The sequence below is a fragment of the Rhinolophus hipposideros genome (genome assembly GCF_964194185.1).
Source record: "Rhinolophus hipposideros genome assembly, chromosome: 1".
NCBI classification, from domain to species: domain Eukaryota; kingdom Metazoa; phylum Chordata; class Mammalia; order Chiroptera; family Rhinolophidae; genus Rhinolophus; species Rhinolophus hipposideros.
Window position 1 is genome coordinate 9,702,885 of NC_138047.1, and position 15,486 is coordinate 9,718,370.

A 15,486-nucleotide genomic window follows, 5' to 3' on the forward strand; every position below is an offset into this window, starting at 1 on the left:
GTAACTAACTCCAAAGCCCTGAAGTTATAAAATGAGGAAGAACAAGTCTCCCACCTTCTTCCCACTCCAGCTGTGGAGATGCAAAGTGACTTAGAAAGAACATGGCCCCAGGGAGAAAGCGGTCCAGTTCCTGGGGGGGGAGGGAGGGGAGCAGCCCAGGAAAACAGTTGCCCTTTGTCACGCAGGGTCTCTGCTCCCCACAGAAGAACTCAGGACATGGAGAGGCTAAAAAGGAATACCAACGGAGCCATGGATAGGGGAGTCATACCACTATATTCTCGCTGGCGGCTGGGTTGGAGACACAGGAAGCAGGAGCCACACGATCTGCAACCTGCCATCCGTTTCTCTGCCAACCGACCCACTCTTTGCTAACTGCAATCCGCGCTTACCACTGTAGTTATATCAGTGGCCAATTGTTGTCGCACAACAGCCTAGCCAAATGTCCCTTCATGTCTTTCCTTAAGGAAAGAAGAGTTTGTGAAATTGTGCCTTTCTGGGACTCTGTTCCATCCTTTGTTTACACTTTATGTCTCTCTGTCTGGTCCCCAAAAGATGGTTTGCAGCCAAAGACGGGTAAGATACCTCACGGGAGATACAACCTAAGCCAGGCGGAACCGAGTGGGGACCCCAAAAGAGCTGCCTCGGACAGGTATGGGAAGGGGCCTTGCCTCCCCTTCCCCCTGCTTGGGAAAGTCTAATGCCGGCTCTGGCTTTTCCCCTTGCACCTGGTTCCACTTCTCTCAACAGAGTTGTTACAATGTGAAAGCCTTGATCCTGAAAAGGTACATACTTTAGGTAAAAACATCCTGGGACCTTGTGCTTCCGCTGTTAATAGACAAAGGGTAATTGGAATAAACATTTTTCTGTTAGGAAGTCTGAGCCTCACAGACCGTGTAAGAAACAATGTTGCTTTCTTGTAGTTGTAGACCTCTCAATAAAAACCTCCAGCCTGCTTTATTCTGGGCTCCAGCCCTCTGAGACTGAGAGACCCCTGGCCTTCGGAGAGATTTAACTGCATTAAGTCTCTGGTTGTTTCTTGCTTAAAAACTTAACCCAAACCGCCCCTTCTCGCCTCCTCACTGCCCTTGTTGGGCAGGGGGACAGCCAATGGCTAACTGGTTACAGCTGATGGCCATCTACTACCCGAGCCAGCACCTTTCCACGTAAGGCCGAGAGCCTGCAAACTGCTCTCTGGGACTCTGTCCCCACACCTTACTTGATGGCTTAGATGTGCAAATGAGACCAGAGTGACAGCACCCAATGGCCAGATGTTCAAAACGGCCAGTCCTCTCCTTTTCAGAGAGAAGGGGGAATTTCCCTGAAGCTGTCACAGTGGGTTCACGCTTCCCGTTCTTCTCACTCTACCCTTGTCATTCCTCAGTGACAGCATCCACTGGTGCACACTGGGATTTAATAGCAAAGTAAAGAAGTCTTGGATTGAGTCTCCTCAAATCTTGTAGCTGGACAAAAGATGCTAAATCCTGGGACCAGCAGCTGCTCCATTTCTAGTCATTACAATGTGGTTTTTAAAAGGATCTCTCTCCCTCTCCCTCTCCCACTCCCTCCCCTTCCCCTCCCTCTCCCCTCCCCCTCCTCTTCCCCTCCCCCTCCTTTAATGATACTCTCTGAAGCTCTTGCTTTCGCCTCTAAACTGCTACCTTGGCCATCTTGAAACTTGAAGAATATATTTGATTGCTCACTCTGAAAGGGTGTTCCAAGTCTTAAAACAAGTCTCCAAGTCTTAAAACATTTTCTCTCTCTAGTACATAAAACAATGAACTGCACACAACAGGCACTCAACAGATTATCCTTGATGGGGATAACCCCCTTCCAAGTCTTACCGTAAAAGCCTCCCTGGAACAACTAAAATGGACCCTCTAGGCCGGACAGTAACTGAAATCTGCTGTTAAAAAACAAAACAAAAAAAACCTGTTCTCAGGGCATTGTAGTAAGAATACTTTCATCCTGCTGGCTTCACCAAAACACCTGAGAAATTGCCCATAATTATGTTTTCACCCTTTCTATTTTGTCAGAAACACTGAATAGAGTTCTGTTTTTTCTAATCCTTGTGAGACTACTGATTTAAAGAGAGAGAGGGGGTGGGGTGGCCAGTTAGCCACCCCCCCTCCACTCTACCCTCCCCCCAACCCCCGTTGGTTAGAGTGTGGTGCTGATAACACCAAGGTTGCCGGCTGGACCCCCACATGGGCCACTGTGAGGTGCGCGCTCCTTAAAATAAATAAATAAATAAATAAATAAATAAATAAATAAATAGAGAGGAAAAGCCAACTCTGTAGACATCTTCAGAGTTTAGTTTTATGATAAAAACTGTTCAAATAATTAGACCTGCTCTGCTCAGTCTGCTGATTTAAACGTTAATCCCACAGAGAAACGCCCAGAATAATATTTGACCTAATTTCTCGGCACTCTGAGGCCCAACCAAGTTAACACATAAAATTAACCATCACAAGGATGAGGGAAGACAGTCCAAAAGGTTGACACCAAAAATTGAGACTTGGTTGAATTTGGACGGAAAGATTTGTGATGCAGGCAGAGAAAGGAGAATGTGGAGAGGTTCAAGAAGAGACAATATGGCTCCCTCAGAAACCACAGGGGTTCAGAGGGCAGGGGTTGGAGTCCAAAGGCCTGGCGGTCATGGGGGAAGGGTTGGAAGGTAAGCAGAAGGGTCCCTGGCTTGGTGGCTTTGCCTGCCATGCTAATGTCCTGTCCTTTTTTGTGTGTGTGGGAGATGAATAAGTGGACATTGAAAGGATTTATGCATAGAAATTATCAGATTTCCACTAAAAAAAAAAGGCTTTAAATTATAAAAACAATACCTATAGACAATTTCTCAAAAATGAATTAAGTGAGCCTATCATTTTAAGGAAAACAACCAACAGTATTTATTGGCAATTTCCAGTTTTCACTGAAAAATTAGAATTGTAGAAAACTTGTAGCTGCCACTATAAGATTCATAACTTTCCAATACTTTAAGAATTTTCTGATGAGATCAGAGGGATATTAATCAATGTGATTCTTAAATATTGTATTATGAAATGTCAACATTAAATATTGTGTTATGAAATGTCAACATTTGGAAGATCTTCATAACTCAGTGAACTAATACTTTCCAAATGACCTATGTTGGATGTTACAAAATCAAGCCTGGGTAAAAAAATCGATTCCAAGTGTAAGATTGAAGAAGTGGATTTTAATGTCACAAAGTACAAAAAGTTCATTGATATGGTTTCAGATCTGAAACCACGACTAACCTTTAAGAAATTAGAGTCAAAGAAAAATACTCACAATTACCTGAAAAAGATATTAACATACCCTTTTTCAACCACATTATCTGTGTGAGGCCGAATTTCCTTCACGTACTTCATTCAACCCACGCAATATAACAGAACAGATTGAAGACAGAATCAGAGATGAGAACCTGCCACTAGAGACTTATAAAAATGTAAATGCCATTCTTCTCATTAAATATTTTCTATTTTGAAAAGTACAGTTATTTTGCATAAAATGCTTTTTTATGACATGTAATGGGTTTATTATTTCAAAATAAATTATTAAATAAGATGGGTTTGGGGGGTTTTATTTGCAGTTTTTGTTTCAAATACATTAAATACGGATAGATATGGCCCACATAAGCAAGGGTTCTTTGAAGTCCTTGGTAATTTTTAAGAGTGTTAAGTCTTATATACAAATATCGAGTCCTTACATTGTATACCTGAAACTAATAAAATGTTCTGTGTTAATTATACCTCAATTAAAAAAAAAAAGGAACCTAATTTTTCAGGTCCTTATTTGGCTTGTGGTGGGGGAAAAGAGTGTAAAAGAGACTTGAGATCAAAAAGTTGAACTCCTGGGGCCGGCCCGGTGGCTCAGGCGGTTAGAGCTCCATGCTCCTAACTCCTAAGACTGCTGGTTCGATTCCCACACGGGCCAGTGGGCTCTCAGCCACAGGGTTGCCAGTTCAATTCCTCGAGTCCCGCAAGGGATGGTGGGCTCCGCCCCTGCAACTAAGATGAAACTCGGCACCTTGAGCTGAGCTGCCCCTGTGCCCCTGCAACTAGCAACTGACAACTGGACCTGGAGCTGAGCTGCGCCCTCCACAACTAAGGCTGAAAGGACAACAATTTGAAGCTGAACTAAGATTGAAAGGACAACTTGACTTGGAAAAAAGTCCTGGTAAAGTCCTGTTCCCCTTCCCCAATAAAAAAAAAAAAAAAAAAGTTGAACTGCTACACTAATATATATTGCTTCAATTGTTCTAAATTTTAAACATTCCAACCTTTAACTTCTAGACAGCCAAGGAAAGAAGTCCCTGGGGTTAATCATTAAAGGAGCTTCTCTTTGTTGAGTGCCCTGGAGGTGTTTCCACCCTGGTACAAGGTGTTTCCACCCTGTATGTAGTAAGTACTTTGGTGGGCAGGCAGGGGTTTGCCTTCTGTTTGCAGAGCCAGGAGATTCTTGTAAATGTAGGCAAATTTCCCAGGCTGTTTTGGAAAGGGTGACTATGGAAGTTGAGGATCTGGAAACCCATCCCTCTAAAACTGTCTATACAGGTGTACCCCTGGGAAAGTCTCCATGTACCCCACGAATAGGGTGTTCCAGAAGATGCTGGTCTCCAGACCCTATTTGGAAGAGATGAGAAGGGGAAAACACAGAACTGTAGAGACTGGAACACCCTGAGTTAGGCAGGACCCCTTAAAGAAAACCTGTTATTGATGGATGCAGACAGATCTCTCTATAGCCCCAGGAACACAAAAGCCTGTTTGCTAATTAACATGTGACTCAGTCCCATTTCTGTGGTTGATGAGCCATCCTGCAGGGTCGGGCTCAGCTGTGAGGCTCTGAGGCTGCCTGGCTGACTCTGAAAGACCTGGGGCTCTTCCCGTCAGGGCTGGCAAAACCAAGCAGGATTTTAAACTTCTCCTAGCCTCTGCTTCATGTCTGCAAAGTGGGGATAACAATACCTACTTTGCACTTAAAGCACCAGGCACATATTATTAGATTAATAACTGTCATTTCGGTGCTTACTCTGTGCCAGGAACTATGAGTCTTCACTGGTAAGACTTTTGGTCCTCACAAAAAGCCTGAAAAGTAATTATGGTATTTCTTCACTCCTAAGGAGGATGTTTGTCTACATTTAACACAACCAAAACTGAATTTTGTCTCTCATTGCATGTGCATGTGGTTTATTTGGCCTTGTACAAAAGTTCATAAATTAATGGTGCATAAGAAAAAAATACAGTATGAATGTCCCTGTTTTATGAATGGGGAACGTGGGGAACAAGTTAAAAAATATGAAGTAACTTATCTAAGTCCACACATTTGCGGCATGGAGGGACAGAGAGGTGAAGCGGGGACTGTCCATCTGCAAAGCCTGGAGTTGTCTCACTGATACATCACACTAGGCTGGCCTTCCCCTCTCTCAGCCCCTGGATTTCACTCCAGAGTCAGGACTTACAGAAAAGAACCTAGTCCCACCAGGCCGTGAGCGCCTCCTCTGCCCCTCTGGTCACCAAGTGTATTTGCCAGAATATCCAGGTGAGACATCTTTGGTTCAGTGAATCTGACATGGATATAAGATTCTGATGTCTGGTGCCTTGAGTTCGTGGCCTCACGCACTTGAAGAATGAACATGGACCCAGAGAGGTAAATTGAAGCAGCATATACAGTTTTATTGCAAAAGCGAAAAGCACATGGATACAGCTCTCCAAAAATAGGGGGGATCCGAATGGAATACCCCACAGGCTAAGCTGAGCCGGAGACTACATGTCCTTGGATCCCTAATCTTTAAGGTGTTTACCAGGAGCCGGTTGGGCTCCCTCCCTCCCCCACTGCTCCTCCCGCACCTGTGCTGGTATCTTGGCTGACTGTAGTCTGATGCAGTAGCCCCTCCTAATTCCCTTTCCTACATTTTTTTTTTCTGCCAGCTGCTGTTCTCTTTGGCCTTGAGGCCTCCGCCACACGTCCCTGACTGCCCGCGATTTTCCCATCTCACTCCACCACGGTCCTGTCCTTAGCTGTCTATGACTTTCCAATCTCAACATGTCCGAGGAAGTTACTCTGATGCCTGCAGCTTAAGCTTGGTCCTCAAGGAACTGAAAATAAACAGCTTTGGTCCCAACCCCCCAACGCTGAGCATTTACTGGCAACGCAATGTTATGAAATATTTTATATATAGAGGTCACTTCTCCAGTGTCCAGCCCCACCCCCACCCCCACTAGGTTTCTTTCTAAATCCACAACCCAGCCTGCCCGTAATCTTCATTTCACTCAATACTTGAATCTTATGTGGCTAACAATTCCTTTGTGTGAAAGGAAATAGGCTTCTGCCATCAGCACCCACACTATTGAATATACCCAGACTCCTCTTAGAGTGAGCGAAGTGTCATTCCCAAGTGGCTGAAGTACCATGTGTTGAGGTGCTTCTGTTGTCTTTATGGGGATTCTCTTAGTATGGTCTTAAGAGTATGTCAGACCCTGCAGGTTAAAACCAGTGCCTTTATAGATTACCTAGGACATCGACTGTAAAGAGCTGCTCACATGCTGAGAACAACTTACTCAAAACCCGCTCACATTGTATTAAAAATGTGAGCTCAAAATGAAGTTTATTGAACAAACTTTAGAACATAACTCCACCAAACTTCAGTTGCTCCACTTTCATTCTGTAAAATGTCGACAAAGTTTGTAGTAAGGATTAAACAAAAGCTTTTTGTCCAGATAGCTAGGCATCTCCATGTTTTTCTTATCATTTTGGATATTTTTCCAATGTATATTTTAGGATAATTTGGGGGTGGGGGTTGTCAAATTTGTTGCAAAGATTTCTTGGAATGCTTTTTTTTTCCTGTTGCTTATGATGGTTTTTGATGACCTTGAACTTAAAATATTTACATTGTGGAATCTCAGTATTTCCTTTGTCATTTCTTTTATTACTTTTAAGCTTGATCTCAAAAGTCCATCCAAAAATTAGGTATTCATCAGTATTTTTTCTTTTTCAATAGTTCAGTTTTTTAAAAACACAGGTCGAGATGGACGATGTAATGCTATGATCTCGTTATCTTGTTCTTCCCAAATAGTTGACCAATTCTCCTGGTGGTATTGTTTATGAATTACAAGTTAAAACATTCTCAACCGTGCTGGTAAGAAAAGTGGACATGAGCCCAGGGCAAACTGCAGATGACATTCCACCAGGCTGGAGGGGCCCACCAGCCACGTTGGCCTACAGGTGGGGAACTGAGGAAAGAAGGCCCGGCCCAGCCCCACTGAGAACAGCGCTGTGCGGCTTGTGTAAAAACGGCAACTGTCTGAAAGGGCTGGGCACATGGGCATGGAATGAAGGGAATAAAAACTAATGGGGCATACAGTATGCTGGAATGATGGATACATATCAGTATGCATTTGTCAAACAGAACTGTACAACAGCGGGACCCCTAGTGTAAATGAAGGATACTCGTTAACAATCACCTATCAATACTGGCTCATCCACTGTGACAAATGCACCACACTAATAGGAGGGCATACAGGAACTCGTGTACTCTCTGCTTTTTTCTGTAAACCTAAAACTGCTCTGAAAAGTAAAATCCATTCATCTATTTTTTTAAAAAGTTGACACAGCTTGTTTCCCAAATGCAGGCGCTAGGCGATGGGAACCCGCAGGTCCTGCCTAAAGGAAGGGGATACAGAGGCAGGCCAAGGGCTGCGGGTGGAGACTTGGCCCCTGACAGCAGTTTCAATTAAAGACTCTCCTTCCCCCCACAAATGGACCAGGGGGGCACTTCGTCAGTGTATTTCAATCAGGTATTTTATTGTTCTGGCAATTGCAAAATATACAAATTTCTGAAAGGCATCCCCTGTTCGAAAGCTGGCACAGCTTTATCCCAGGTAAATTGATTCAGACAAATATACAGAACGCAGAGAAGTCGTAAGCCACACATAAAGGCCCCAAACCAACCAACGAACAATAAACCCAACCTATACAGCTTTCTGTTTTCAGCCTCCCTTAAACATATTAAATAAATAAATAGCACATCTGCTATCAAAATAATAAAAAAATAAATTTCAAGTATTACAAACGAAATCATCATTGGTGTGGTTCAAACAGTTTTTCTTCTTCCCCCAAGTGAAGAGTTTCATCCATGGTCTCAGGAGAGTAAAAGGAGAGGTGGGTAAGCCTACCCACCCCAGCCCCCCCAAAATTATGCAATGTTAAAAAAAATTGGTCCCAGGAATTTTTCGGGCAGGTGGGGGGGTGAGAATCAATAGAGCAGCAGGAACTCCACAACTGCAGCTCCAACACCCGCTCCGTCCAGCTCCTCCTGAGATCAGAGTGTTGGCTCTCCTCTCAGCAGCGTTCTGCTCTCTCCAAGGCCCCCCGCCTCACGCCGCCCTTACAAACTATCTGTGGTTTATGTCGGTATGGACTTCAGGCTGCCAGAGGCAAGGGACACCCACCGTCACACAGCCCCACTCAGCTCGGCTGTAAGAGTCAAAATCAAAAATCAGAGCCAGTTTTGACACCCCGAAAGACAAGGAGGCCAGAAAGTGGAACACAAGAAAGCCCTTCTCAACAGCGGAGCTGCAGGCCCTCTGTCTAAAAACACAACCAACCTGCAAACACACACTGTCCACTAGACTCAAGATAGCGGGGAAGGAGGTAAAATAACCCACGACTTCAGTCGCATAGGAATGTACATACAGACATCCTCTCAAGCAGACTGCCAAGTAACAGGGGCAGAGGTTGAATGGTTTGGTGTGAAAACCTCACACTTGATTGTATGGTATCCGAAGCGTGTCCCATTGCCCACGTAATCCCAACCACAGAAACGTATATTCTCTAAAAGCTTCTCTCAGACAAAATGAAAACAAAACCAGGAAAAGCTCTTCTCTCCACTTCCAGTTCCAGCTGTCTAAGCACCCCCCACCCGCGCCCACTCTCAGCTATTTCAGAAGCTAAGAGGGGTACGGATGTCAGGCTCAAAAGCAGGGGCCAGAAAAGGAAAGTGACCTTTGGCACCAGCTTTCAGAGATCTGTAAAAGGGTCATTTGGACAAAGTGCCACTGAATCTCCAAATCATTTCTTCTGGGCCTCAGGACACCCCCTTCCTCCCATAGTACTGGAGGCAACGAGGAGAAACGAGCAAGTGTTTAGAACCACATGTCCCAGAAGCCCTGCTTTGAACAGCCCTCCCCCCTACCCCAAAAGTTGCCACAGGTGCCACGAAGGCAAGAGAGGACATTCCCGAAGGAACCCAGCACAATGTTTGGCATATAGCAGATGCTCGATGAAAACGTGCGGAATTGAGCTGAATTCTGGGAAACCACGACAGCCTCTTGGAGGAAGTGGCCACAGGTGAGGCATGATTTGGGCCACTGTCCCCACCTGGGAAACGTGGGAGGTGATGAATGTCTTGCAGGAAGGCGGGTGGATGCTTGTTCTTCTCCACGCTGTCTCCTGGGGTCACTCTTGCAATGATCTGAGCGCTCACTCCCCAGTAGGTTTACTGGGGTCCCTCTGAGCTTCCCATCTCATGGGCATGCCCGACTCCCCACATTCTTTCAGAGTTCCAGCCCCTAAGGCCACAATTCCCAAACATCTAAGTTCCTAAAGAGAAGTCAGGTCACACGCTCTGCCATAAAAAAGTGCAAAAGCAGGAAGCCCCCAGGGAGCCATCTCTCAGGTGCCTCGGATCCAGGCCAGAAAGCAGAGGGACCAAAGAGTTCCTTGGCAGGTGAGGCCCCGGTGCCATCCCCTCTTGCTGACACGGCCACACTGTCCTGCAATATCTTCAGAGGCAGAGCACAGACCTGGAAAGGTGTGTGAACTTGTGGAGGGTCACTGCGTCGCTGACAAGCAAGTCCAGCTTCTTCAGGGACTTCTCTCTGTGCCTCCGGACTCGCTTTCCCCGCGGCCCCCTCCCAGCACGTGCCCCAGTCCTTCCTTCGAAAGTCAATGTCCAAGATGCACAAACAAGCCTCATGAAAGTTTTCAACATCCCGGAAACTTCAGCAACCGGGATCCAGGCACCTTTGATTTTAGGATTCTCTCATCCCCCCAGCTGAGAACATTCCAGACCAAGATCACAGAAATGGAACAAAACAGCACAGAGGCGCCCAACGTCCCCTCCTCAGGGCCTTCTCTCACCCCCTCCACTGCTCTGGGTCCTCACCGAGCCTCATGGAGAGTCAGTGAGGCCACACAGCCCGGGACGGCAGGCAGCGCACAGGTGGGGTGGCTGAAGCATGGACTCCGCACACGCACATGGGAAGGCATTCTGGGGTCTCGGCCGCCCCAATTCAGCTGGGGGCCCAGGCTGTCTTTGACCAGCAGACCCACCCTCTTCCGGGAGACGTCGGTGGGATGGTTGGCTGCGGGTGGGTGAAGAGCCCTACCTAAGCTGCAGGAAGGAAATGGAATGGAACTGGAGGGTCTGCCTCAGTGTGTCCGGGAGGAGTCGACGCCGCTCTGGGAGCCTTTCATGTTCTGTTTCCAGGAGAGAAGAGCAGTGGGGGAGGGGAATTACTATTACTGTTGACTCAGTCTCTAAAGCAAAAGACGAAACCCATGCAACTGAGACTTTCCCCCTCCCTCCCCACCCGCCAGGACAAAAAACACGACCCGGAAGAGCATCGGTAACCAAACATGTACAAGTGGCCCAAAGAGGTCCCATGGACAGGTGGGGGGTGAGCCCAGAGTCACACAGGACAAGGACCTCACAGTAGAGAGGCCTGACATCGCCTGCAGGAGGCGGGGAGGGGAGAGGGGAAAGCAGGCCACTCTGGGGCCAGAACCTAAGGGACCCTCCAAGCCCCGGGGTTGTCCTGCTGGGCACAGCAGGGACACACCTGGGGCAGGGACACACCTGGGGCCATCTAAGGTAGCTTAAGGGCTGTCCTCCCAGCTGGGCTCCAGCCAAGCCGCACACCGCAGCCCTTGGGCTCCAAATGCTAGGGACACAGGCTCAACAGCTGGAACACAGGTGCTGCAAGCGGGCTGGACATTGCGGGGGAGGGACCCAGGCCGGGAGCCAGGCAGAGAAGGCACCGACGCTAAAGCTCTCTTCCCTTTCTAATGAAAGCAATCCCAGCCAGAAGCCTCCCCCGTAAGAAGCTGGCCAGTATCAAAACCCCCTTAAGAAATGTTTTTCCATCAGCTGAGGACAAATGATGGCTGCCGCTGAACAGCAGTGGTCTTTTTACCTAACCTCCTTAATTCACCCCTTAAAAAAAAGGGAAACAATTTTAGAAAGTGTTCTTTCCCATCCCGAGTGTCTACACCAAGACTCTTAAAAGGGTGGCGGGAGAGTGGAACCCAGGCAGACAGATAGGCAAGGATCACCTCAGCCCACTCCCCTCCCACACAGAACCCCGGGCCCTGGGGCCGAAACCTCTAGAGAAGAGAATTCCAGGCTGGTTGCACTGAAGCCAGAGACCAGATCTGAGCCTGCTCTCAGCCGGACTCAGGAGCCCAGGCGACCCCACCCTCCAACCACGAGTACATCAGACAGCCTCGCCTCTGTGAGTGGGGTCTGCCTGGGAGGACCCCGCCAACTTGGGGGGGCCGAGAGCGAGATGCTGCCGTGTGCTCCACCCCGCCCTCAGACATGTCATGCCCAAGGTTCCGAGCACCCACAAATGATGGCAATGAAACAATGACACTGGGGACCGCAGGCACAGGCGATGTACAGTCATTCACTCACGGCACCCCCGGCTCAGGACACATGGAGGGAAAGGAGGAAGCGAGAGAGGGGACCTCGAGACAATAGTGCTGCTCTTAAAAGTCACAAGTTCTCTGGCACGGGGGATATGAGTCACAAACTGTACAATGGCCAGTCTCCACACAGACCAAGGTGCCCTGCCAGGCAGAGATGCCATGACTCAAAGGACAGAGAGGGGCATGCACTGGGCCATTTACCTTTCCAAGGTTAGTAAGGAGAAAACTTTGAGAAAATGTGACAGACAGTTCGTCTTTCAAGCATAGTGGGGGGCAAAGGAAGAAACATGTTGGAAAAGAAAAACAAAACATCTTTAGTAGTATTTTCTTTTTAGTGTGTATTTGAAATTTCAAAGGCAAGGATGAATCAGGAATGGTGTGTGGGCCCCGAGCACTGGTACAGCCCGCAGTGGGGGGACTGCAGGTCACCCCATCTGACTGGGCTGTCTCCCCCACTTTACTGGGAAACCATGACCACTGAGGCCACAACCTGTAGGACCCCAGGGGCTCCCCCGCTCCCTAGTCTCTTGGTGTTCCTGAGAAGAAATCCCACTGGTCTGTGCAGAAGGAACTGGAGGGCATCAAAATGCCGAGTGGAGTGCAAAGCAGAGCGCACTGGACATACCCACCAGGGGACCATCTTTCCCACGGTGACAGCTATCAGCCCCCAGGCAGTCACTGTGTGACAGAGATTCTGCACAGGCTACAGTATTACAACACCTCGTAATGTTCCATCTCCAGTGTCCAGGAGGAAGCTGAAGTCCTAGAATTGCACTCCCTTGCCCAGAGTGCCCAAGAGAGAGGGTAGGACAGCCAAGATCCAAAGCTGGCTCAGTGACTTAATAACGCATTTCAGGACCCACAGCCCCCGTCGTGGGCTCGTCTTCCAGGCTGGAATGGAGGTGTGGAATGGAGGTGTGAGGGTCCAGAGAACACATTTTTGCTGAACGGGAGAGAGTCTAGCCCAAGGCGCTGTTAGCCTTGGAGAGGGGCAAGTTCAGCCTTAGAAGGTGTGGGGACGCCTCCCTCCCAGCAGGAAGACTTCTTTCCTAGCAACATCAGGCCGTGGGTCAAAAGGAGCAGGACATGCACAGATGCAAAATCACAAGGCTCCAAACTCAAAGGTGAGTTTTCCCACCAGGAGAAGTCTTGATCTGAAGCTTTCTGTGTACAACGCCTGGCTTTGGGGGGGAACGGACATAATTTTATGGACAGGCCGGCCCTCAAGTAAACACACCTCAGCCACAAGAAGCAGCTGCATGGGAGAGGAGCAAGAGGTGAAAGGCCATCAGACAGCCTGAGGCAGTGCCTCACGGGCTGCAATGTCAGGTGCCCATTCGGAGGGTGGCGGGGCGGGAGGGGCGGGGCACGTGAACAGTATGTTAGCTGTTCCCAGAGATCGGCCCAGAGACAGTAGGCAGCCTTCAGGACTAGGAGACCCGGTCAAGGCCTGGCTCTGCCCATGACCGGCTGGATGACAGTGGGCAAGCGACCAGTTCTTGGCCCTCATCTGATACACAGAGGTAGTGACGGCCCTGCCCATGTGCTGGGCTTATTTTAAGGACCAAAGACACATTTTCTGAGAGCTACAAGCATGGCAAAATATACCTCACTACAGGTGATGGCAGCTGAGCCACACACGATGCCCAAAGAGCTTCCGTTTCCCAGGAACAAGCCACGCGTGTAAGCTTATCAGGCTGCAGCCTGCAAGCCCTGGCTGCTTCAGCATGAGTTAGTCAAGGTTCGGCCCTCTGACCAGCCAGAGGGAACATGGGCCAGTGCGACCTGAGGGGATGGTGAGGGGGTATTTCATGTAGCTAAAACTCTGAGATACAAAGGCCTGGGGTCCCTCTGTTGTTGGGGACCACCCGAGCAGTGGAAACACTGTATTATCCAGTGGCTGCTCCAGCGGACACGTAACCAGAACTTTCCGCAGAGAGCTCTGCAGGAAGCAAGGCCTGGTTTGTAACCTGCTCCAATTCTGAACGTGACTATGAGGGCTGGGTAGGTTCCCGATCCAGACAGTTTCCAAACACACTGCTCTGGAGTGTGGGGGTCCTGGAACCCCAGGGGAGGGGCTCCCTGCCAGGAGAGGACCTCTCTGTGTTGCAGACTAGGCTCTGGGCACATTTTCCTCTCAAAATTCAAGGGCTCTCCTAGGGGAGACACAGAGCTTAAACGACAGTGATAGCAGGCACAGACCTAGCTCACCATGCTAACCTGACTCTATGAGGGAAAAACAAGATTGGTATCAACAGTGAGCCAGGAGCCCCAGAGGGAGTGACGAGGAGCCAGCTGGAGCAGGGGCGGCGTCAGGACACAGAAAACAGCTAGACCAGAATGCATTCTTGTGTCCTTTGCTCCAAATTCATGAATTCTCTTCTCCTTCCTCCCCTGCCCATCTTCCGCTTTCAGATTTCACAACTGTCATTATCCTCAACACTTTAACAGGCAGGAGGCCAAACTGGCAAATGTGGAGAAAGGGGTGAGAATAGCAAAACTATTCAGAGAAAAATACTTACAAACAGGCTTTCCCTAGCAAAGGCTGCAGAGATAAAAGGTTGGGAGAGAGAGAAAAAGAGAGAGAGAGAGAGAGAGAGAGAGAGGTCAGTAGAGGGACAGGGGACAGGGCCCTAGTCACCTGAAACCAAGACCCTGCTGTGACCCTCCCAGCCTGGCCCAGCCAACGGCTTCCAGACTCCCTGAGGATTTGGCTCGGCAATCCTGAGGGTCCGTTCTGTCAATGTCAGGGGCAACCCCAGCCATGTGTCCTCCGTAACCCGGGGCAGTACAGCCCCACACACCACTCAGCCCGACCCAGGCCAGTTCCCCCAAGTGTGTGTGACAGCAGTTTCTAAACGTCCAACTATGACCCCAGTTTACACCAAAGCAGAATGTCGCAGATACACCACTTCAATTCTCAGTTTTCGTTTAAAAAATGAAATTTTAGACCTGAAAGGAGTAGTAATTAGACATCTCTAAGTCCCATCTTCTCATTGTAAGAGATAAGGAGACTGAAGGCCAGGGAGGAGTGTAACCTGACAATAAAATCCTACAGCTAGTGCTGAGGGCAGACACTACCGTGCTCGATGCTCAGCACTGCTCCCTCATTGGACCTGCTACCTGCCCATTCCACAGATGAGAAAACTGAGGCCTGAAGAGGTTCAAAGTCCTGCCTGAGGCCACACAGCATATTTCTAGACATCACAAGACTTAAATGAGCTTCGGGGGAAATGTAGGAAGAGTTTGGAGGCCTCAACCCCAAGCTAAAAAACCAATCCAATTCAAAATTTGGCCAGGCCTGGTGGGTGGAGGTGGGGGGAGACCCCTGGGTGGGACCCAAATTTGTGCCCAGAGATTTTCTTGGTTGTCATTGAGGGGGAAAAAATCGTATTCTGAAAACCAATCTGAATGCTCAAAAGCCAAGATCTTTCAGCCTTTAATCTTCATAGCAAATAAACTAAGGGAAATACTGGTTTTTTGCTTTTTGGTGTTGTTTTTTTTTTTTTACTACCTGCTGAAGTAACTATGCTATGTGAAAAAGTGGCTATTTCTAGGCCATCCAGCCCTGTGAGCCAGGTGGCCTAAGTTGTCACCAGGCCCTGCAGGCTCTGGGTGAGGACATTCTCCAAGGGCCCCCTCCGACTACAGATCTTCTACAGTGGGGAGCCCTGGCAAGGGAGGAAGTAAGGAAACACACTCAGCTGTGGACCTGGGACAGAAAAGATGTCCCCAGGGCACATGGAAGGAAATAGCTCAGAC

The 15,486-nt window shown here is 48.4% G+C and overlaps 1 protein-coding gene across 12 annotated transcripts in view; it reads right to left on the reverse strand.

Moving 5' to 3' along the window:
• Window positions 1–7,797: 7,797 nt before the first annotated feature.
• PFKFB3 (6-phosphofructo-2-kinase/fructose-2,6-biphosphatase 3) overlaps window positions 7,798–15,486 on the reverse strand; it is a 70,140-nt gene continuing 62,451 nt past the window's right edge. For 3 of the 12 annotated variants that reach the window (XM_081050655.1, XM_081050651.1, XM_081050647.1), the window contains exons 15-17: window positions 14,247–14,269; window positions 10,874–12,615; window positions 7,798–10,494 (exon numbers count right to left, since the gene is read on the reverse strand). In XM_081050655.1, coding sequence (XP_080906781.1) covers window positions 12,564–12,615; window positions 14,247–14,269 — 75 coding nt within the window. In that variant the 3' untranslated portion in view covers window positions 7,798–10,494; window positions 10,874–12,563. Of the gene's footprint in view, window positions 10,495–10,873; window positions 12,980–14,246; window positions 14,270–15,486 lie in introns of those variants that run through there. The other 9 variants (XM_081050646.1, XM_081050654.1, XM_081050650.1 and 6 more) reach the window with 4 other exon arrangements.